Source organism: Botryllus schlosseri, chromosome 12, assembly GCF_051294905.1.
Source record: "Botryllus schlosseri isolate E-star chromosome 12, Bs_hap1, whole genome shotgun sequence".
NCBI lineage: Eukaryota > Metazoa > Chordata > Ascidiacea > Stolidobranchia > Styelidae > Botryllus > Botryllus schlosseri.
This window is the reverse complement of record NC_137247.1, coordinates 24,505,467-24,528,050: the sequence shown is the minus strand read 5'-3', so window position 1 is coordinate 24,528,050 and position 22,584 is coordinate 24,505,467. Positions and strand designations below refer to the sequence as shown.

Sequence of the window (22,584 nt, the reverse complement as noted above, 5' to 3'; positions counted from 1 at the left end):
CACGGGTTACACAAGCGTTTTGCGAACAATCCGAATGTATGCCAGATACACTGATTTTTATCGACACCGATTACTTGACGACTTGAAATTGACTCGTGAATTTTGCTCCGAGTCACGAGTCAATCCTCATTTCTGATACGCCGAGTCAAGTCAAGTCACGTCATTTTAGCAAAGTGACTCGAGTCAAGTCAAGTCATACGAAAAATGTGACTCGAGTCTGACTCGAGTCAAGTCATGACTCGAGTCATCCCAACACTGGATTCCACATTTACAACAGCCATTGCTAGATCACGCGCATTGTGAAGAAAAATCATCTAAAGCAATGGGAATAATTCAGGATTTAAGTAACGAGCGGGAGAAGCAGATTTTGTGCACGATTCAAGGCATCCGATGATATATGTTTCTGTATTATTCTGGATTTTCAAGTTATGGATTGGTTTTGAAGTTTTTGATATATTCTCATCAACAGCTGCAACTGTTCCACTTTTATCAGCTGTTAAAAATTACCTCAGAAGTGGTATATTGAAGAATTTCATGCAAATGCTAATTCAAAAACTCTGCCCTTGCAAGACGAACTGTTTTCATTTGTTTGTCAGATTCACCAAGGCTTTGGAGTGAAAGACCTTGGTGTTCGATTCAACTTGTCTACTGCATTTGTTAGCGGGTTATCGATAAAATGCAAATTTTTCATATTTTCCTCTCGGGAAATTGATAATTTGAGTGAGTAGAGAGAAAATTAGAGAACTTATGCCCAAATCCTTCAGTCGAGGAAATTATGGTAGCACATATGTTGATAATGTTAGATTGGTGTCGCGCCACATGGCCATAGTGGCTATATAAACACAATCAAGTCTGCTTTATTTCGCTACTCCTTTCCTTTTTTATCTGCTCAATAAACAAAACAAGTAACATTCAACAGTTCTGTTGGGTACTGTGTATTGACAAATTTATCCACCATTTGCTAGGAGCTAGCCAGTTATGTACAAAGGTATCCCTAAACACAACTGGGAGTGAGCGGCTTGGTGTCCACCGTGGAGAACTAAGTCTAAACCCAGGTAAAATGAAAGATCTCCGGGTCGCCATGACCCTTTCATATCCCGCAAATGGGCAAGGTGTCTTGACAGTTCTAGTTTTATCATCAGATTACAAAATATCCTTGTCGATCATCGATGGTCCGTGTCGTTGTGGCTGGCCGATGGGGCACATCTGCACCTGGAACATAAAATACTGCAGCTGTATATGGTGCACTTGAGAATCATTGAACTGGGGCAGTGCAACTGGGAACATTGCAGAGACAGCAATTTTTAGTCATATTGTAAAGCTTCGTATTTGTTTATTACTAAACAATTTGTAAACTAGTTATTTGATTTTACTTGCCAGCACAAATTTTTGTTTTGACAATATGCAATATCAAGCATTGACCCCAACAACACTGCTGATACTGACATGCTCAAGCTCATCGGGATCACAGATGATACTTGCAAAGTCACGAAGTCTAATTCTCAAAGCCAGTTAGGAGCCTATAATTAGAGTGCTTGAATAAATCTACCAAGGACCTCTGCTAGTATAAATTACAACATGCCTCTAAGATGTCATACCATATGTCAGATTCAGCGAATAATTTATAGCCTTTGCTATTTCCATTACCTCTCGATTCACTGGCAATCCTGTCTACGTCGGCAAAACTGAACTCAGGTAGATCCGTCAACAAGTAAGAAAATACAAGCTCATTACATTGCTATGTATAAATTGTTACTGTTACTAGTGACATCAAAAGAGAAGTCAGCAGCAGTTCAGTTAAAGCAAAAATACAGTCCCACGCTAAGGCTTCTCAAACAGCTATAATGAAGAAGTAGGGTCTGGATTTCGCTAGCAATGACATGAAATCAGGTACTAGTAGTGTTGCAATAACAAACAACTCATGCATTCGCAGTAACGAGTCGCCATAAAGGGAATAGAACTGCAATTTTTCTGCACCCAATGGAAGCCTTATGGAAGCGAAATTTCGACCGCCATCCCTTCATAGGAGGCGCTAGAGCGGTGAGAATCGTCCATACTCAATCGGCGTATCACCATAGTGTCCTATATGGTGTCGACACAAGCAAATCTCACGGCTCAGTGAAATTGTATCAAGCCACAATTTCCATTTGGCTACAGGCAATTTGACGGTCATTTTTCACCGGCTTGCCGAGCATCAAGTTTGGTAAAACGGATATCAATCGAAAGCTGACTCTGCACTGATTACGAAAATATAAATTTTATTCCGCTCGCGGCCCTGGAACCCCTACAATCAGCCTCTAATTTTTCATTGTTATGGAGATTGGCATTGGGACGCAACAATGCTGTCTAGCGAAACAAGAGAATAGCTCAAGAAAAAAGGACCCAGACAGCATTGTTGCGTCTCTCGTTTTGCTACACAGCATTGCTGCGTACCAATGCCGATCTCCATAACAATGAAAAATTAGAGGCTGATTGTGGGGGTTCCAGAGCCGCGAGCGGAATAAAATTTATATTTTCGTAATCAGTGCAGAGTCAGCTTTCGATTGATACCCGTTTCACCAAATTTAATGCTCGGCAAGCCGGTCAAAAAAGACTGTCAAATTGCCTGTAGCCGAATGAAAATTGTGACGTGAATCAATTTCACTGAGTCGTGAGATTTGCTTATGTCGACACCATAGAGGACACTATAGAGGACACTATTGTAATGTACTAACTTAAGACTTTATTCATGCGAACATAACAGAAGGTCCTGACGTGCAGGGCAACAAAAAACGAATGACTATCGTCGTTTACTCGACGCAGTACAACACAATTCAGTAATTGTAATCAAGTAATAATAATGTCCAATCACGATACACATCATCTCCCCTCTTTCATCCGAAGCGTACTGTACATTCACCCCGGGACATAACGTTCAGGGCATCGTCGATTGCGCGAACTTCGACGTGGTTGATTGTGGTTATCATCCATCTCCCACTTCTCTCCCTCCTCTGTGGTTGGCGAAACGTGATCTATTCTCAGAAATCGTTGATTTCGCCACCATATCCGCCCGCTGCTCAGTTTAACCAAGTAATCCCGAAACTTACCAATGGCAACAATGATACCGCGATGATGCCAACGTTTGGTGATCGGGTTTTGAATTCGAACGGAAGTTCCTATTTTGAATGGCGACAACGGATGTGCATCCCTGTTATAATGATCCTCATTGTACGTCCTCACAGCCGCTGCTTTGGAATCACAATCTCGAGCTAGTTTATGCCACAGTGGTGCAAACAGCTTGTGATGTGCCGGTAAACAGGTGCGAAGTGGGCGTCCGAAAAGAATTTGTGCCGGAGAACGTCCGTCCACTCTTGGCGTGTTTCTCCACTCTAGCAAACCTCGCTGAAATGAATCTGAAAATATATCCCCATTGGGCGACGTTTTGGCCAAAAGATATTTCATGGACTTAACGGCAGCCTCCGCAAGACCATTTGATTGCGCGTAATGCGGCGTCGATACAACATGATTAACACCCCATCGGTCCATGAATTTTCCGAAGTCATTCGAAGAGAATTGCGGTCCTCCGTCGCTTCGTAAACGCACTGGAACACCTGTGTCGGAAAAGAATTTGCGAATTACTCTGATTACCTGACGAGAGGTTGGATCCTTGTCCCATTCACAGATGCTCGGCCAACCAGAGTACCTATCGGTGTACACGAGGTATTTCTTTCCGCAATATGAAAAGAGGTCGGTTGAGACATCTTCGAAAACTCTGCTAGGAGATAGCTCAATTTCCATTGGCTCTTTTGGTAAACTTGGCAAATATTCCTGGCATCTGCCACATGACTGTACCACATTCTCTATGTCAGTGCTCATACCTGGCCAGTATAAAGTTCGTCTCGCCCGCCTCTTCATTCTGACTATGCCTTGATGAGCATCATGCAATCGTGCAAGCGCTTCTCCTTTAAATCCACACGGGACTACAATTCGCGCATTGTATAGAACCAAGCCATCGTCTATACTTAGATCATTCCGAATCTTCCAATACGGCTGCGCGGCAGTAGGTGTGTTTTCGCATTTAGCAGGGAACCCCTTTCGGATAATCTCGATTAATGACTGATAATTATTGTCAGTGAGTGCAACTTGTCTCATGCGCGATAAGACCGGGTCTTCCAGTGCGTTCAACGATCCACCCGCTTGCTCGCTTCTGAAAATTTGGCTCTTGATCGTGAGATGGCATGCCATGCAAGCGGCGTCGTCTCTTTCCGCTGCTTGATCCTCTCTTGTTGGGTCTTGCACTGGCGCTCTTGACAATGCATCAGGAATGGCATGAAGTTTTCCTTTCCTCCACGACGTCGTAAATACAAATGCAGATAACTTCTCTTTCAGTCGCTGAAGTCGTGGGTTCTCGATGGAATCCAACGTTTGAGCATTTAGAATGGAAACTAGCGGCTGATGGTCGACAACCACTTCAAAATGCTGCAATCCTGTCAGAAATAGTTTGCATTTGCGTGCTGCCCATACAACTGCAAGAAGTTCCAGCTCTACCATCGCATATCGCGATTCTGTCTCACTTAGAAACCGGGAGCCGCATTGAACCAGTCTCCATGTATCACCATGCAACTGTAATAGAGCGTATCCCAAACCTCTTGTCCTGGATGCATCTGTTTGCAAACTCGCGGGCAACTTCGGATCGAATGTTGCTAATACAGGCGTGTTAGTCAATGCTGCTTTCGTCTTCCGAAATGCGTCGGCCTGTACGCTTGACCAGATGAATTCATTTCTCGTTTTGAGTAGACAGCGAAGAGGCTCTGCCACTGTGCTTATCTCCTTCGAAAATTCCCCTAATTGATTCACCATTCCCATGAAGCTACGTAATTCTGTGATGTTGGTTGGAGCCGGAAATTCTGCAATCGCCTTCACTTTATCAGGATCTACAGATATTCCGTCCTTGGATATAATGAATCCAACAAATTTGACTTCGCTTTTTGCGAATCTTGTCTTTTTACGGTTCAACGTTATTTTATTTTCACGACACCGCTGCAGCAAACTCCATACTCGATGGACGTGTGACTTGAAGTCTTCGGAATGAACGAGAATATCGTCAACGACTTTTGCGACATCCTGGAGCCCTCTCAGTGCTTCGTCCCCTCTGCGACAGTATTCATCTCCCGTTGAAACTAAGCCCATTGGTGCGCGCAGAAATTTGAATTTTCCCCAAGGAGTCATGAACGTAGTGAGCAATTGAGAGTCCTTCTCTAGCGGGAGCTGCCAGTATCCGTGTGTTGCATCAAACGTGCTCATGTACTTTGTGTTGTTCGGTATCTGCGCGACAGCTTCCTTTGCTGTCACCAAAGGGTATCCCGGACGTTTCACGAACTTGTTCAATTTGGTCAAGTCAACACATAAACGTATACCTCCACCGGGTTTCTGAACCTGTACCATCGGATGGCACCACTCTGTGGGCGAGCTGACCTGTTCGATAATACCCTTGACTATCATCTCGTCGATAAGTTTTTTCGCATCTTCCCTTTGAGGAAACGGAACCGCTCGTGCAGCGTGTATGGCATAGGCTTCAAAATTTTCTTTGACATGTATCTTCATCTCAGCACCCGTCATAGGCGACAGCTTGACATCGTTAGAAAAAACGTCTTCAAAATGCTGGAATATACGTTGCTCGATTCGACAGATCTCAGCCATGTCCGGTTCTGTAGGTATATCACCGATAACCTCACGTAACATGTCTCGTTTATCGATAACTACTTGTTTCGCAATAGGTAATGGAGACGGATAATTTGCCGGAAGAATTCCAAGCTCCTTGCAAACATACCACGCAAGCATCGCTCCTTCGCAATCATTGCAGATGAGAACTTCGAGAGTCACCTTTCTACCGCCGTATTCCATCTTCAAAACAACATATCCTACGCATTTCATCGGTTGTAAATTTGCAGCGAGGACAGCGTCGCAAGGCGGCTTGGAATAATCAGCACGTTTCAATCCGATCGACATGATCCACTCTTCGCACGCGATTGAAATTCCCGCTCCACTGTCAGGCAACACGGCATGCCGTCCCAAATTACGATCTCGAACATCATACACAGTAATGGATACCGATGGTGGTGCTCTTCCAACGACACGCCCCGATAGAGAGAGAGAGAGAGAGTTCTTTTATTCGTCAACCATGAAATATAGTAAAGGCAATGTCCACAAACATTCACGTCCAATAGTATACATTTTTAAATTTTTTCCTCACTATAATTTGCACGGTATAGACTGGGAGACCCGATATGACCGAAGTCTTCTAGGCCGGAGTCACCCAAGCATATTGGCAGTATTAATTATAATATGGATCAATTTTTTCTCTCAGTCAAGTAGCACCGCAAAGAGTAACGAATTGTAACGAGATTGTAGCATGTTATCACCATATTCTTTAACAAGTTTGTTGCTTGGCACATTCGAGAGAAATGTCCACTCTTTCTACAAGAGAAGCATATTGCCTCTTCTGCTGGGCATCTAGCGGCTTCTGCATGAGGTAGCCCACAATTCCGACATCTGTTCGCCTCTTTGCTCGCTGGTTTCCTGCTCCTTATGACTTTGCTCACAGTATGCCCATTCCATTCTGAACTTGCAGTCGCCAAGGCTTGGTCACCTATGGATGCCGATTCCATACTCCGACATATGTCCACAGCTTCCTTCAAACTGGGAAAGGATTTGGTTTGCATCAGACGTTTCCTCACTTCTCCTGATATGACGCCTGAAATAATGCGTGTTGTCAAACGCGTTTCAAAACAATGCTTGCAAAGTTCGGAATTATTGGCAATCTTCCTCAGATCCATATAAAATGAGTCAAAGCTTTCGCCAGCTCGTTGTTTGCGTTCTTCAAACTCCACTCGATCAAGAGCAACATTCCGCTGATCTCTCAAGTATTTATAGATTCGTTCTAGAATATCGTTGACCGTTAGATCGGTTTGTTCGGAGTATTGTGGATAAATTACGTGTATAAGTGTGTCCAGTAATTTTGGGGAAAAGAATCCTTTAAGGTGGGAAACTTGTTCGCCGTTCGGTAAACTCGTTAATCTCATCACTGTTGCATAATCCGCCCATAATTGCTCCCACCCTCGAAAGTCTTTTATGTCAATATCTGCCTCAAGTCTTGGTGGTTTATTCGGAGACACGTGAGTGGATGTTTTCTCCGAACGTTCCGAGTTAACCTTAAGTTGCCCCAAAAGAGATGCAATGACATCTTTGTGATCAGCTTCCATGCGCTGCAACACCTCTTTGTGGTGATCTTCCAATCTCTTCAACTCGTCTTCCCTTTGTTTTTCGCGTTTCTCTGATTCTCCAATCAAGTGTTCGAGCAGTTCCTCCATTTGTTTTCCTCTCGTAGCCATCTATGATAATTTGTGTGTCCTTTCTTTTAGATGGGTCCTGCCGACAACGCCATGTAATGTACTAACTTAAGACTTTATTCATGCGAACATAACCGAAGGTCCTGACGTGCAGGGCAACAGAAAACGAATGACTATCGTCGTTTACTCGACGCAGTACAACACAATTCAGTAATTGTAATCAAGTAATAATAATGTCCAATCACGATACACATCAACTATGGTATCACGAATCACGATCCCTTGGCGATTTTTCAGGACGTGCTGCTGCCGATTAGCAAACCCGCATCCTCAGCGTCGATGACGTTGGAACACCCAACCTAAATCTGTCCAACCTAATCTAACCTAAAAAAATCATTACTCAATCGGGCGATTGGGTAATAATGAAACAACACCACGAGTTTCCTATATAATGAAAAGACGGGCGTCGAAAACGTTTGGGGATGATTTCATCCGGCCCGCGAAGCAATTCTCGTTATATTGAAAAACGCTTATAATATCCAGCACATTTGAAACGGATTTTCGAGATTTTTTTCTATGCTCAAAGTAGATCATATGAAGTAGGTTGAAACAGTGGTAGAATGGCTATCTCAATTGTTTGTTTGTTGTCGGTATTCATGGTGTCTGTCGACTACTATGGTGGTCATTTACACCAAGCCGATATTCTTCTCATTTTCCGTAACTGCTGATTTATAGCACGGCGCTGACGCGGATGAGGTGGCAAGGAAGAGCCTACATAGGTAAACTTCCAACACTTGGCTATCGGGATTAAGAAGTCAACCTCGTTCGGACTAGAACCCGCACCCATTGGTGATGCAGCCGCGGATTATACCACTGCGCTATCTCGCCACATGGCTATCTGAGATAAAATATACTATCCCACTGTGCGAACTATGAGCTGCAGTTGACTCTGTCACCTTGAATTTGACTTTAGAGCAGTGCTTTTCAACCTTTTTGAGCTTCATTCGCACTTTTTTTGTAAAATAAATTTCATTCGCACAAACTAACCGAAAATTGTTGTACAAAAAGAAGTTGTATATACGACATTTATTTGCTCAGATGTGCTACAAATTTGCTACTATCTATCTTACGCTATCAAGTGTCTCATTCAAAAGGCTGCCATTTTCGCGCGTTTTGATTTCAACTATGTCACTAAATCCCCTCTCGGCCAAACATAAGTAGTTGCGGCTTTGTACAAGAACGTCTATTAGTGCTTGGACGGCCACGTCGGCCATGTCTTAAAATCTGTTAAGCACTGCTATCCAAAATACAACGTATTCTTCACAGGGTTGTTGGCCAAAACGTCCTCATTTGACCCGACGCAGAAGGGGTTGGCCACGAAAGGAATGAGTCTGATAGACCTGAATTCGCTCGTTGCACATCCCTAGTCCTCCCACACTAGCTCATCCCAACGGTCTTCGACCATGTTTTACAGAAGAAGAAAAACAGTCGGACAAATCTTATCATGAATTCTCATGATAAGGCCATATTTTCTGCGTGTCTCGCTTACCCAACACCTTGATCTTAGATTTATAAAAACTATCGCAGGAATGTTTCAATAAATTTAACAAATATTACATACATATTAGGAGATAGCTCTGGCACCGTGTCGACTACTGGTCCATACTTTAATAACCAGGGTTGAAAACCAAGTCACACTGTTCCGAGTCACGAGTCAATCTTACTTTTGTGGTTTTGACTCGAGTCAATCGAGTCATTTTCAATTCATCACCGAGTCGAGTCCGAGTCCAAGTCATCGTTTAAAGGGCCAAGTCCGAGTCATAGTGTTATGACTCGATGAGTCCGAGTCCAAGTCACAGTATTGAAGTCATGTTCAACTTATGTTTTCAATCCTGCTTGAGTGATATCGAATTCCTTGCTTGCCAAACATGGTTATTTTGTCCCTATCTTGTCCCTATCCTTCGGACAGTTCATGGCCTCATTCACCGATGCTACAGATAGACGAGACAGGCCGCCAAAATGATAAATAATGAATTGATATCTTGTTAAATTTGGGGTACCGGGCTTATCGAACGCCTTGAAATCCTAATTAAGGATTGCACCGCGTGTTGATTGATCAGAGAGAAGCAGACATGACGGTGCATGTATGGCAATGCTATTCTAAAATCTCCAGTGTCTTCCTCATTATCGGGCTCTGAACCGACATTGCTGTCTTTAAGATACCTTTATTAAGTACGATTTATTCCTTGTATATGTGGACAAATGGTCGAATAATGTATCGATTCAGGAATCCGGCCCGCTAAGAACTTAGCTTTCCTATATCCGGCCTGCCGACTGGAGAAGTTGCCCGCCCCTGGTATATAGTTACATTATATGAAAGAATTTCCCTCTAAAAATACTCCATTTATTCTTGAATCCAAAATTTTCTCGTCTCATATCATTGATTCTACTTTTTAAAATGAAGCCAGATTCGGTGTTCTTTTTATGCAACATAATAATTTTATCAAAGCTACCAAATAGAATGAAAAAGAAGTTATTTTTGAACAGCCCTATTGTACAAACATCGCACAACATTAGCCATTCATTAGTACTCATGTGCACAATGCGCATACCTAACAAAACGTCAAATGGACGGGGGGTATTGTGTGTTTTCACAGACAACAAATCAAATCAATGAGTTACACTTCAAAAATACTAAAGTGGAAAGGAGATCCTCGGATATGTTAAAGCGGCATGGCCTTAGAATAAATCCACATCCAGACATGGGGTGATTACTTCATGAATGTAATTGATTGCGATTACGATTACTTCTGAATCCCGCGATTACGATTACGATTACAGCTAAATCAGGAAGTAGTCGATTACGATTACGATTACATTAGTAAAGTAATCACGATTACTCACGATTACATTTATTTTGCTTTTTTCACTAAACTTGGAAAATGTGTTGGAATACAATATAAGGATTGCGTTTAAAGGACCTGAAAACCACTTTCTTCATCGAAGATACGTCATTTTCTTGTTACGTCATAATCTTTGATCAACTTTGTAGGGGACGATTTATTGCACCCACCGATTTGCATCCTTGTCAGATCCGTAACTACCGAACCCCAAACTCCCTAATATGATAGTGAGCGAGCAAGGGCTGAAAAATTACTTAGTCAGCCCCTCTCCCCCCCCCAAAAAAATTGTCTCGGGCACCCATAGAATAATAATTTTTTTATAATTTTATATAATGCATTATTGATTCGGTCAATACTATTGGGAATTGCATATATATTGCTATAAATTTTTTTATCCTCTCTCTGTCCGCGTAATCAGATTTACCGGTAGCGCTGAGTGAGGTGTTGCCTGGAAAAATATCGGGTTCGTAAATAATATTTGAACATATTCTGGAGGGCCCGTTGTTATTTCGTGTACCCCTGTCTGCTATGTCAGATGATAGTAAAATTGCCCATAAATACTAAACTAAAAGTCGCACGCGGTTTCAAATGGGTATTTCCTCACTGGCAAATAATTTTACACTGCAGGGTGGCACTTGTCTTATAGATTGTCAGGACAGGAACATTTGGCGCCAGCCAGTTATAGGCTACTATAGACAATTGAACATATTTGTATATATATAAAAGTTTTCGGTCAGCATACGGGCAGTCGGTCAATTTTTTCTCGCTGCTTATCGTTCTTGCACACTTATCGGAGTTGCATATTACATGACCTAAAACTTCACGTGATTCGATGCGTCGTGGCGCGGTAATGGCCGACGCCGAAATGACAATTTCTATATACCATGCGTATCTTTCTTGGAGAATGGTACCCAATAACGAAGAGGTTCGGCACCATTAAATCGTTGTTGCATAAAGTTGCATATATTTTCAGAAAAATACTCACGAAATTATTTTGTGCCCGCTTCGAGCTCCCCCCTCAATTGGAGGGTTTGTGTTGTGGTAGTTATGGTCCTGGAGAGAGCTCGAAGGGAATCAAAAGTAATTCGCAATCAAAATTAATTCTAGACAATTTTAAAGAAATTTAATCAACTTCAAAATTTTTGCCAAGCTTCGCAATTTAATTTCTGTAGATAGCTTGGTTCTGAAATGCATACGTCTCCCGTTAAGCAAAAAAGCATGCCTAATTTATAGCAATAGGGAGTTCGGTGCACGTCATTACCGCGCCACGACAGACCAAAACACAGGTGCAGTTTCAACCAACATGCGACTCCACGAAGTGTGCTACCAAAAAAGTCTTTCGCCTAAACTTTGGGTATGTGTTCATTGTCAATAGCCGCGATGGATGGGCGTGACGAATAGTCATGTCCTACAAATCTGAACCCCAAAATGCAGATGCCACCCGGGCACCCTCAGAGGAATGAATGCATGGCAATTTGTGTGTGCTTCCCACGAAATTTTTAGTCTGATATGTTTGGTCGACTACAATATCGTTTGATTATATAACAGACGTCATGAATTGATAACATACAATAGCGTAATTATAACAGCATATCACATGTTATAAATATGAATTACGAGCTCCCAGCGCTACCGGTAAATCTGAATATCGGGGGTTGGGAGAGGATTAAAAACAAATAATAAGATAATGTAATTACCAATATTACTAACGAAATTCAGTCATCAACCTGAAAATAGACTACCCTATGGGGGCCGAAACCGACGTTTGGAGTGGGGGACGAATTGCTGCTTTGATCCTGATCCTAGCTACAACCCACACTAACATGGTGTATAAGCGGGTGGCTATAACGCAGGTCCAAATGTTGAGTAGATGTCGACCGATTATCGACATGGCCGATTATCGAGGCCGATATTTAGAACTTTCCCGATTATCGACATCGGCGTATGAAGGCCGATATCGCGGCCGATATTTTATATTTTAAAAAAAGATCAAAAATTTTGGAAATTTAATGCGCCGTGTTCTCAATCTCAAGAAATCGATGACGCAAAGGGCGATATATGACAGATTTACCCTTACAGGACGAGTTTAACTGGGTGAGCATGCAGAGAAACTATGCTTCCTGCATTACAATCTACTTTTCCTGGACTGATCTGCAATTCTTTATCATATTTTACTTTTTGGGTTTCATCTAATGTGCACAATTAAGCAATAATTCTTTTCAATTTCAGTTTTCTCGTTTGTTGTTCAGCTTTCTGTGGCATGAACAAGTGCCATCTTGCCTAATATATATTATTTTTGGTGAAATGGTTCTCTGCTCCTTCCATATTAATATCGGCCTATGATATCGGTATCGGCCTTGTGAGTGAGCCGATATATCGGTATCGGCATCGGCCTGTAAAAATCAATATCGGTCGACCTCTAATGTTGAGTAAAGAATTGCAAAATAACGATTGGCGTCCGTTTGAAGTATAGAGTCATATGAGAAAAACATGAAGTGAACATAAAATTCTGCCTACCGCACTTAATACAGATATGCTGCAAGCTGCCGTTACGAGAAAGAAAGGCTCGGTTATGATATATATGTATGCAGGTGTTAGTTTTTAATGCTTCATTGTGGAAATCGTATTGTCTCATTTTACTAGTACAAAATTTTAAATCGATTTCCGGTGCACGTACGCAGAAGCAGATGGATAGGCATACGGCTTGCCAAACAACAACGGTGCAACTGCGTTAATTAAGCATTCCCGAACATCAATTAACAAGTTAATACGTGAAATTAGGCAGAGTGGTGATTATTATCCTGCTGCGGGGAGTGACGTCTGCACTGCATTGAAAACCTGATATACAGCGCGGGCGGGTGTTTTTACAATCACACTACAATTGTACATGTGCTGTACTTTGTAGATCTATCTCTGTTTACTATGTGAGGATACTTATTGATGAGCAATGATGAGCAAAGCCAGTATAATACTTCTGACGTAATAATGAGCAGTGGCGTTTTAAAATCAGACGGTGCTATAAATAAACCTGATATGCTTCCTTGTTCACAAATGTTCACTGTTCAGTTTATGTCAGAGTCCTTGTACAAATAAAAAGTAATCGTTATTACAAGAAGAAATCGATTAGATATGCGAAGCAGTCGATTACGATTACGATTACATTGGATTTTTGTTGAATGTAATCGATTGCGATTACGATTACTTGAAAATGCTGTAATCGCCGTAATCGATTACGATTACTAATCGCGATTACCCCATGTCTGTCCACATCTACTAGTAGTAATATGTTTGGGCGATCGACGCCCATTCACGATTTATAAAGAACAAACAAACATTATCAAGATAATAAACAGTGTAAGAATTAGCTCATTCTCAATTTTGCAGCAATACTTTTATGACCTTGTGTGCGGCAATAAAAAAAAGGGGGAATAATTAACGATAGAGAGAAAACGAATCTGGATTGACCTTTGTACTCAGACTGGAGTACTTCTACTTGTACTTTTCCACTCCTGATTCTACCTCGCCTCTGGACACGAGACTTGTGTATTTGATATTTATTATATTTTCCCACGAATAACAATGGATCGACTTTTAATTTCAATGGTGTGCACGCCGACGAATCGGTATAGTTCTCCTGGCTTGACTTGTCGCTCCGCGGTGGGTTGATTAATCCAATTGCGTGTAAACATGATGGGATTTGGGAATATTTGCCCGTCAAACATGACGTCAGTATAGTATTTGTTCCTTCGGATCCGTATGGGAGATCCCGGTTCGTGTTTTAGGTGGATTGTCAACGCCGGGCGGATGAATTGATAAAGTGGATTTTCCTTTATTTACAATAAAATAATATCTATCTGTAGTATAATAATATATAGCATGATGGGGATTGGTAGTGGTTGTCTGTCGTAGAGTTTTCTCCTGATAGAGATATCCTGGTGCGTGTTTTAGGTGTCCATACGCACGGTTGTGCAAAGCGACGCCCACGGCCTGTGTCATACGCGAATCGTACTCTGTTTATAGACCGAGATTGTGGTGGGGAGATGATCTGTTATAGTTATAAATATACGTGTCAACTCGAGTTCTCGAGGACACCCATGTAAATAAAGCCCTCGCTATTGTTACGGGTCACAGAGCACGGATCACGTGTCGACAATCGCTCGAAGCCCGTCGACGGATACCTTGAAAGCTCTCGGTATGGTGTATAATTGTGTATGGATTGTCGCGGTATTAGAATTGTGGTTACGGCTCGTTGGCGGTGCGAGGATCAGGTTTATAGTATACTATAACTACCTAGCTCGGGTATTATACGACGTGCTGCTATCGTTGCTTTGTCCAAGACCTAATTTACGAATCTCGCTTTCGAAAATGACATGCGGGCGCGTAGACTGCATAGCGCCTTTTGTTTTGTGATCCATCCTGCTATGTCGAGGATCGATAATCTCGCTTTCGAAAACAGCCATGTCGCCTCGTACACAGCGCCTTTGTCCTGCAATACACCCCGCTGGGTCGAAGAATTATTCTCTTTGTTCGAAAACGTTGGACATTGGTCTCGGCCGTCGCTTGGTCACTATACTGGAGGCGAGAGTTGAGTATTGATTAAGTATCACGCCGATTTTCCCCCGGTTAATGTACTGCGGTACTGTCTCGCTCTGTTTTAATTATCACTGCGTATAGTGCTCTCACAAACACGCGGTTTTACAATCTGATAACCTCTTTCCACGCCGCTCGTGTGAGATTACTGAGTCGAGACGATAGCTAGTAGTATGATATTGAAAGATGATGTATTCTGGTAGGTTTGAAAGTTAACTATAGCCAACCCTAATCCCTGATAGTGTCAACAAGATAATCACATGTTTCTTTTATTTCATACATGAAACAGTTCATTCTTTGCAAATGCGCGAATAGTCTTGTAAGAACAGCTCACGTTTGCCTGATCGGACTTGTACACGTAGATGAGTGACATCATAGTATTTGTCAGCGGTGAATAACGGTATAATACCCCAATTTTTCAGATCAATAGAAACATCACCATTCACTAGTGCATATGAATGTAGCTGTCTCTCCGAGGTTGTGCCAATGGATTCAGAATCCGTGGCAATACAGAGACCTCTGTAATTAACAATCTTGTCATCGTACAAGCCTTTTTGGATATCTTCTGCGGACACGTACCGGAATTCAACCATCTCTGGGCAAGGTAAGCGTGCTTTGCTCTTCATAGCAGTAGAATTGCGCCCAATGATTAATGACGGGGCATCAGTTCTTGCGTCAGCAGTGATCTTGATGTTACAGAATGTCATAGTATGACCTTGTCTGTATGCAGTTTCGATGCAGTCCAGTAATTTGTCATTGAATATCACCCCTGGTAGAGATTTTTTACCATCTGTGATCAAGACTTTCACATAAGTCATCTTGGGTCCATGTCGCCTAGTCGACGCCAATTGTACACGTCCGTCGAAGCTGACTTGCGTGCCATAGAAACTGGTGGCATTGTCGAAATTTGGAATATGAGATGGGGTAGCCCGTTTCAAGTCAATATCTAGCTTGCGCTTGGTTGCAGTATTTTCGTACGGGTTGTATTTACATGCCATGATGTAATTATGCCTGTAAGTATGTCACTAGAGAAAAAGAGTCTTGTATTTATATTCAAATGGTTGGGGGAAAAAGGCTGAGTAGAGTGTCATAAAATTTCTTGCCAAGTTTTGCCGGCTCTGTTTAACTGTTTTAAATACCCTCTTCCAATTGTCATGTGGCTGACAGTGTCTATAAGTAAGTGTAAATTGGGTATGCGAGTATGGCACGAGAGAAAAAAAGAGGCTTGTATGTATATTCAAGTGGTTGGGGGAAAAGGCGAGTGGAGGGTCATAAAATTCCTCCCCGCGTTTTGCTGGCACTGTTAAACTGTGTTGAGTCCCTTCTTCTGCTTGTCATGTGGCTACAGTGTCTATAAGTAAGTGTAAATTGAACTTACCATCACAAATCTTTGCTCATGACTATGGCTGATAACGGGATACCAGAATTGATGGAAGGTGGTTATCCGGTAGACCTGCTCGATGCGATTAGCCCTGCAAATGATATTCCAGAAAATATAGAAAATCCAGCCCAACCTCCTGCATTCCCATCCAGACGTAGACCTGGGGGTGAGAGGTTTGGGAAATATAGTAGACGAATGATGGAGCACCTCAAGGCGACCATTGTTGAGGCTATCTCAATCGCCCCATCAGAAGCGATGTTCACTATTCTGGGGGAAGTGGATGATATACTTTCAAGATCTAGTTTTCCTTCTCATGAAACATTCACTCAAGATTATAACCGGATAGAACAAGAAATTTCGCAAATACTATCTCAGTCGAACGGTCAGGATTTGCGTATGCAATTACCCTTGGAACGCATCATGCGGGCGAAAGTTGCCTTTCTCAAAGAGATGTCAGCTGCCAGAGCCACCATGAAATTTTATACGAATGTGTAACTGTTTTGGTGTGCTATCATGTTTTAATCGCATGCTTATGCTGTAATATCATATGTATATATGTGTGTTTTGTGCTACCTGTTATTGAATCTGTGTATTTTTGTTTCCAGAATGTCTAGTCGACGACGCCTTGTTAGAATTGTGTCTGATTTTGCACAACCAAGCAGCTTGGGTATACCTGAAAATCTGATCGAGATCGTGGAAGAAAACTGGCACTCCATTCGCAGCTCGACACTCGCACCGCACAGTATACGCAGTCTACACAATTTCCGTATACTCGGCCGCAGCCCAAGTGACGTCATCAACGATCTACAGGACATCTTCGTCTCACAACAGTATGGTTTTCGAATCAATTACGCCTTTGCCCACATACTTGATAATGTTGAGACAAGCGAATTGAGATACTATCATGCGTCCGAGAACGCCGGTGTTATGTTGGATACACCTAAAATGATTGCCAATCGTAGTGACTTTGACCAATTTGTAGACGATATAGACCTGGCCGCTGGCTTCGAGAGTGCTCGCTTTCAAAGAGACGATACTAAATTTGTTGTCTTGGAAGTCACAAACGTGACCTTTTATGTGTACAAATCAGACTTCAGATTAATTGGGTGTAGTACATTCAACATACCAGAGTCTATTGTGAATTCACTTGCTATTTTAACTTTAATGAAAAATCGACGTGGTGTACCATATGACGATAATTACTGTATATTCCGCTGTGTCGCTGTTATGCTTTGTGGTGGTAATCACCGTAGTGGTGACTTACAGTCTAAAACGCTCTCTTTGGTGGCACAATATTCTGCTTTATATGGGGACCCTGATTCGGGTGTATGCATGAGCGATTTACATAAAGTCGAGTCATGTCTTAAAGTATCTATTTGTGTCTATACATTGAAAGAAGGAGTCGGTTATATACTACGACACGGTGCTCGGGAGGGGTTGAAAATTAACATACATTTAGAAGGAACACATTCATGTTATATTAAAAACGTGAACTCATATTGCAAGAATTATAGCTGTGAGACTTGTCATCGCCTGTTCAGTTCAAAATATTATCTCGAACGTCATAATTGTTTTAAAGACATTCCTAATCACTACCGTGGAGGTATGTTCAAGCCTGAGCCTACTATATTTGAAGCGTTGGACGAGTTGGGGATAATCGTGCCCAAACCATCTCGTTTCTACCCGTATAACTTGGTTTTTGACTATGAAAGTATATTACAAAAAGGCTCAACTCCAAACGATACTGCTAATGTGCACTATGTGGACTGTCATATTCCGGCCGCGGTGGCCTTCGCATGTAATTACCCGGGGTACGAGACTCCAGAAGTACTGATTAGTGATGGTGACCCTGGAGCGCTGGTTGCTAGAATGATGTCACGGTTTGAATTGATCCAAAGTGAGTGTTTTGAGGCATTATGTCAACAATTTTATGACGTGTTGGAGCGATTAGATTGTATTGCTGAAGAAATGCATACCGCTGAGCCGGATGTCAAACGTATGAGCCCAGCAACCTTATTGAAACATCGTTTTTTGAATTATTTGGGTCAATTACCTGTATTCTCTTTCAATGGGTCTCGTTATGATATACCTTTGATTATCCCATATCTGGTGGAGTACTTATCAGACCCTATCAGTATTATTAAGAGGGGCACGTCGTATATGTCCTTGTCGACTAATCGATTTCGATTTTTGGATGTGACCTTGTATCTTGGCGCTGGCACAAGTTATGACGCATACACACGTTGTCATAACTGTGCTTCAACGAAGGCTTTTTTTCCGTATAACTATTTCACTGATTTATCAGTATTGGATGAAAAATCTCTCCCAGACCACATACATTTTTATAACAAACTGAAACGGTCTAATATAACTGATGAACAATATCTTTGGTGTCAATCAAAGTGGGCGGAACATCAAATGACTACTTTTCGTGACTATCTCTCTTTCTATGTCAGTTTAGATGTCGGCCCGTTACTGGAGGCCCTCACAAAGCACAAGCAACTCTTTGCTCGTTACTCAATTGACATGAGTAAAGACGGTATATCATTGCCCTCTCTGGCCTCAAGGTTTGTGTTTAATAGCATACCACCTGTATTCACTTTGTTGAATCAAAAGTATAGCCATATACACACCTTGATACGTGAAAATCTACGGGGCGGGCTTTCTGTTGTTTCATTGCGATATGCAGAGGCTAAAGTCACAAAAATCAAACCCCAAATCTATGGCGATAACGCTCTATCTGTAGAACAGGTGCTAGGGGTCGATGCGAATTGTCTTTATTTGGATACTCTCCGTTCACGATTACCGGGGGGCTATCCTTGTCTGTGGTCACCTAATGAAGATTTTACTCTATTCTCCAGGACAAAAACGGCACCGCTCTATGGAAAAATGGCTCACCAATGGCTAAGCTACATTGCGCACTGTCGGGGGGTCAAAATCCAACATCAATTCAATGGTCCTGAGCATCGTATCGGCCTGCTCCAGATTAGTATTGATGGGTATTATAGGACCCCACAAGGGCCTGTTGCACTTGAGCTGTTTGGATGTTTTCACCATGGTCACGGCTGCGAGTTGGGAGCCAGCCCGGATCGTCAAGCCCGCTGGGCCGCGACGCAGCGTAAAATCCAGTATATTCAAAAAGTGGGGTATAAATTGGAGTACATCACAGAATGTCAATGGGTCATTATGCGCCAACGAAGTGATATAGCTGCCTTTATTCAAACTCTTGAATCTAGTAAAATGGTGAAATGTCGGGTCCTTTCAAGTTCGAAACTCTTAGAGTTGGTGTCTAAAGATCAATTTTTTGGGGCCGTTGAGGTCGATATTCATGTGCCTAGTCATCTCAAGGAGCATTTTAGTGAGTTCTGTCCCCTGTTCAAACATGCTTACGTAAGTCGTGATGATATAGGTCCATACATGAAAGCATTTGCTGAACAACATGGTTTTTTGAAACGGCCACGGAAATTCTTGATTGCTACTCTGCAGGCCACAAAAACATTGTTAATAACACCACTATTGAAGTGGTACCTCGAGAATGGGTTAATCGTTACTAAGATATTTCAAGCTATCGAGTTTGAACCCATTGAATGTTTCAATTCTCTTGTAGATACGATAACCGAGGCTAGAAGACGGGCTGACGATGACCCGTCTCAGAAGCCACTGGGGCAGTTCTATAAAGACATTGCAAATTCCTGTATAGGTAAAACTATCTCGAATTGTACAAAATATTCTGATGTCAAGATTGTTAACCGTCAAAAAGCTATGGTCTTGGTAAATGACTCCAGATTTAAATCAATGATCGAGTTGTCACCAGATATTTTTGAGGTGTCCATGAAATTGAGAAAACATGTTTGGAGCCAACCTAACCACATTGGGTACTTTGTCTATGGTTATGCGAAATTGGCCTTATTACGGTTCCATTCGTATCTGTCTACCTACCTCCTGCCACGGTCCATTGAACTATTATACTCGGACACTGATTCCTGGTACGGCGCTATCTCCTCTGACAGCCTGCTAAAAGTTGTACGACCCGAAAAACAAGCAGAATTTTTTGAAAATTTTCACAAATATTTTCCAGCAATCGCCTGTGACGAGCACCGTAATGAATTTTTGTCCAATCCTCTCTCGTTCAATGATAAACGTGCCTGTTGTAAAGCTCGTAATCGATATGATCAACGGACCAGTGGTCTTTTCAAAATTGAGGCACAATCCAATATTTTTGTTGGTCTGTCCGCAAAGACTTATTATTGCAATGAGGATAAGTACTCATGCAAAGGACTCTCAAAAGTAAACAAACTGACTGCTGACATCTACCGGAAAGTTTTGTTTGAGAAAAAACCGCATGGGGATATTAATTCGGGTTTTGTACGGAAAAATGCCTCCATTTTTACCTATGAGCAATTTCGATCGGCCCTGTCTCACTTCTACTGTAAACGAATAGTCGAATCAGACGGTATTCATACGAGACCCTTGGAACTATGATTTTTTCAAATGTGCACTTTCCGTATTCTGTGCTTTTTTTAAACCTGTTTTCGCATTATGCTCTCATGTTGACTCGAATTATTCTATGCATCTTTCACAATAGTGCTCGTTTTCTCGCGTTGTTTACAGATGATAGCATTAACTCCACAGGCCAATAGCTTACAGCAGGTGGGGAAAAGCGTATTGTGTTTCATGATTGTATAATACAATGAGTTTTTTTCTTTTCAGATTTTATCAGTGTATAGAAGGAATCGCGGTGAGTTGAAACTGTTATGATTCATCATAAATTGAAATCATAATCGTCGCAATTCTCAGATGGATCAATACATTGATCATGCAGAATTCTTCCCACTGAGGGAGTACATGTCTGGGTACGATCATTTACCTCCGTGCGAGCAGAAAGACAAGTTTGAGATTGGCGTTCTGTTTGGCCTGATCATACGACACGAATGTGGGGCAGACCGGGTGGAACTTTTGGCTGAGGTCTTGAAGATAGAGGCTTTGAACATGGACGCCAGAAGACTCAGAAACATCTTGGAGGAGATTGGGGGTGTGTAAATATGCTCTTAGCTCTCTGTCGTTGCTAAGGCACGTTTATTCATAGACACAAGAATCTGCTGGCGTCCTCCTCGCCCGTCTCAGCTACAAGACCTGTCGAGTCACATGGAATTCCTAAAAACAGGTGGGGTTGTATATTGTGACACAAGTATGGAGTCTTACTATTATTTTATTTTATAGTGTTTCGGCGGCACGTCAAAGACATGTTAAAACGAAGACACTATTTTGTTGGCATACATTGTTTATCTTTTGGTGCTCACTGTGAAATTTTGTTCCATATTGAACGCTTTTTCTATCATCAACGCCTGTCGCTTGCGACTAGTTTTCGAAGGCGGCGTTTCAGTTTGTAATATGTGTGTTATTTTTGTTTTTTTTCCAGATGACTCATAATTCAGCTACCGATTTCATTAGTCATGTCTGTGGTCAGCTTTCACTCGATAGGCTTCACCGCGACACCCAAGCCAACTGGCATCGTGTCTCTGTGCTGAAAGATATTCTGCTGGAAGACAATCTGACCGATCAGCAAACGATTCACTTCAAGAAAGAGTTGCAGGAGTGTCTACACACTGCCACCACCTTGAGACCAGGTAACCAAGCAGTAATAGTCATTACCCAACATATGTGTAACTATCCTTTGTGTTCTAGAATGGATGAGCTTTCGAGACGACCTGTTGCGGTGTGTGACGGAGCTGCAGTTTCTACCTGTGTTCACATATGAAGGCGATGATGTGACGAGCCGACTGCTGACTGATGCCCGTATCTTGAATCGTCGTCAAGTTGGCTTCACAGACCCAACCGATCGTGCCGCCTGCAGCGTACAGAGCCGTGATCAGCGCTTGACTCACGAAAGAAACGACAACACCCGATACCGCTTCATGAACCAGGGTTATCTCCGATCGGGTCATAGAAAAGATCGTCGCGCCCCTAAATCCGTTGACACATCACCTACCGTGGTGGACGCCCCGTTTGTCGTGGCGACACCGCAGCGTGCCAGAGACATCATACATCAGTCGCCGGTGCTACCAAGACCGAATCTGACTAAAATCGTAACAAAAAAGTCACCCGGGCGGGTATCACCTTACCCTCCCCCTCGTAGACCTCGAGTCTTGGCCATGACACCGCTGAGCCCTGATGATGCCACGTCTTCTCGCGTCGATTATGACACCTCGCTTCTGGTGTAAAAAGACGGGGTCGTGGACATTGTAAGATTCGCTGTGTGGACGGTTTGAGTGACGCTCTGAATCGCCATATTTTTTCGTGTACCTATTCTTGTTATATATAGAAGTGTGTTTGTGAATACATGTCTCGTCGCGTCAAAACAGCCTTGGTGATGGATTTCTCG

At 42.4% G+C, this 22,584-nt stretch overlaps 3 protein-coding genes and 1 long non-coding RNA gene across 8 annotated transcripts in view; 2 read left to right on the top strand and 2 right to left on the bottom strand.

Annotated features, from left to right (window-relative positions):
- Positions 1–22,584, top strand: part of LOC145452080 (thiosulfate:glutathione sulfurtransferase-like) — a 152,357-nt gene that overhangs the window by 56,152 nt on the left and 73,621 nt on the right. The window lies entirely within an intron of this gene.
- Positions 1–22,584, bottom strand: part of LOC145452064 (kinesin-like protein KIF23) — a 504,115-nt gene that overhangs the window by 440,774 nt on the left and 40,757 nt on the right. The window lies entirely within an intron of this gene.
- On the top strand, positions 13,640–22,561 carry LOC145451887 (uncharacterized). 3 transcript variants are annotated; one of them, XM_080330107.1, is made up of 7 exons: positions 13,640–15,425; positions 16,808–17,032; positions 20,913–20,940; positions 21,000–21,234; positions 21,289–21,366; positions 21,622–21,829; positions 21,888–22,561. In XM_080330107.1, the coding sequence occupies exons 2-6, from the start codon at positions 16,809–16,811 to the stop codon at positions 21,630–21,632; spliced, it is 576 nt and encodes a 191-aa protein (XP_080186233.1). In that variant the 5' UTR covers positions 13,640–15,425; position 16,808; the 3' UTR covers positions 21,633–21,829; positions 21,888–22,561. The 3 variants fall into 3 exon arrangements, with proteins under 3 accessions (XP_080186233.1, XP_080186232.1, XP_080186234.1); XM_080330106.1 differs by lacking the exons at positions 21,622–21,829; positions 21,888–22,561 and adding an exon at positions 21,423–21,616 and having other exon boundaries at positions 13,641–15,425; XM_080330108.1 differs by lacking the exons at positions 13,640–15,425; positions 16,808–17,032; positions 21,622–21,829; positions 21,888–22,561 and adding exons at positions 19,524–20,852; positions 21,423–21,616.
- LOC145451888 (uncharacterized) lies at positions 15,163–16,812 on the bottom strand. The gene is made up of 2 exons (XR_013919117.1): positions 16,200–16,812; positions 15,163–15,611 (listed from the first exon to the last, which is right to left on the bottom strand). It is a non-coding gene; the product is annotated as an uncharacterized LOC145451888 (long non-coding RNA).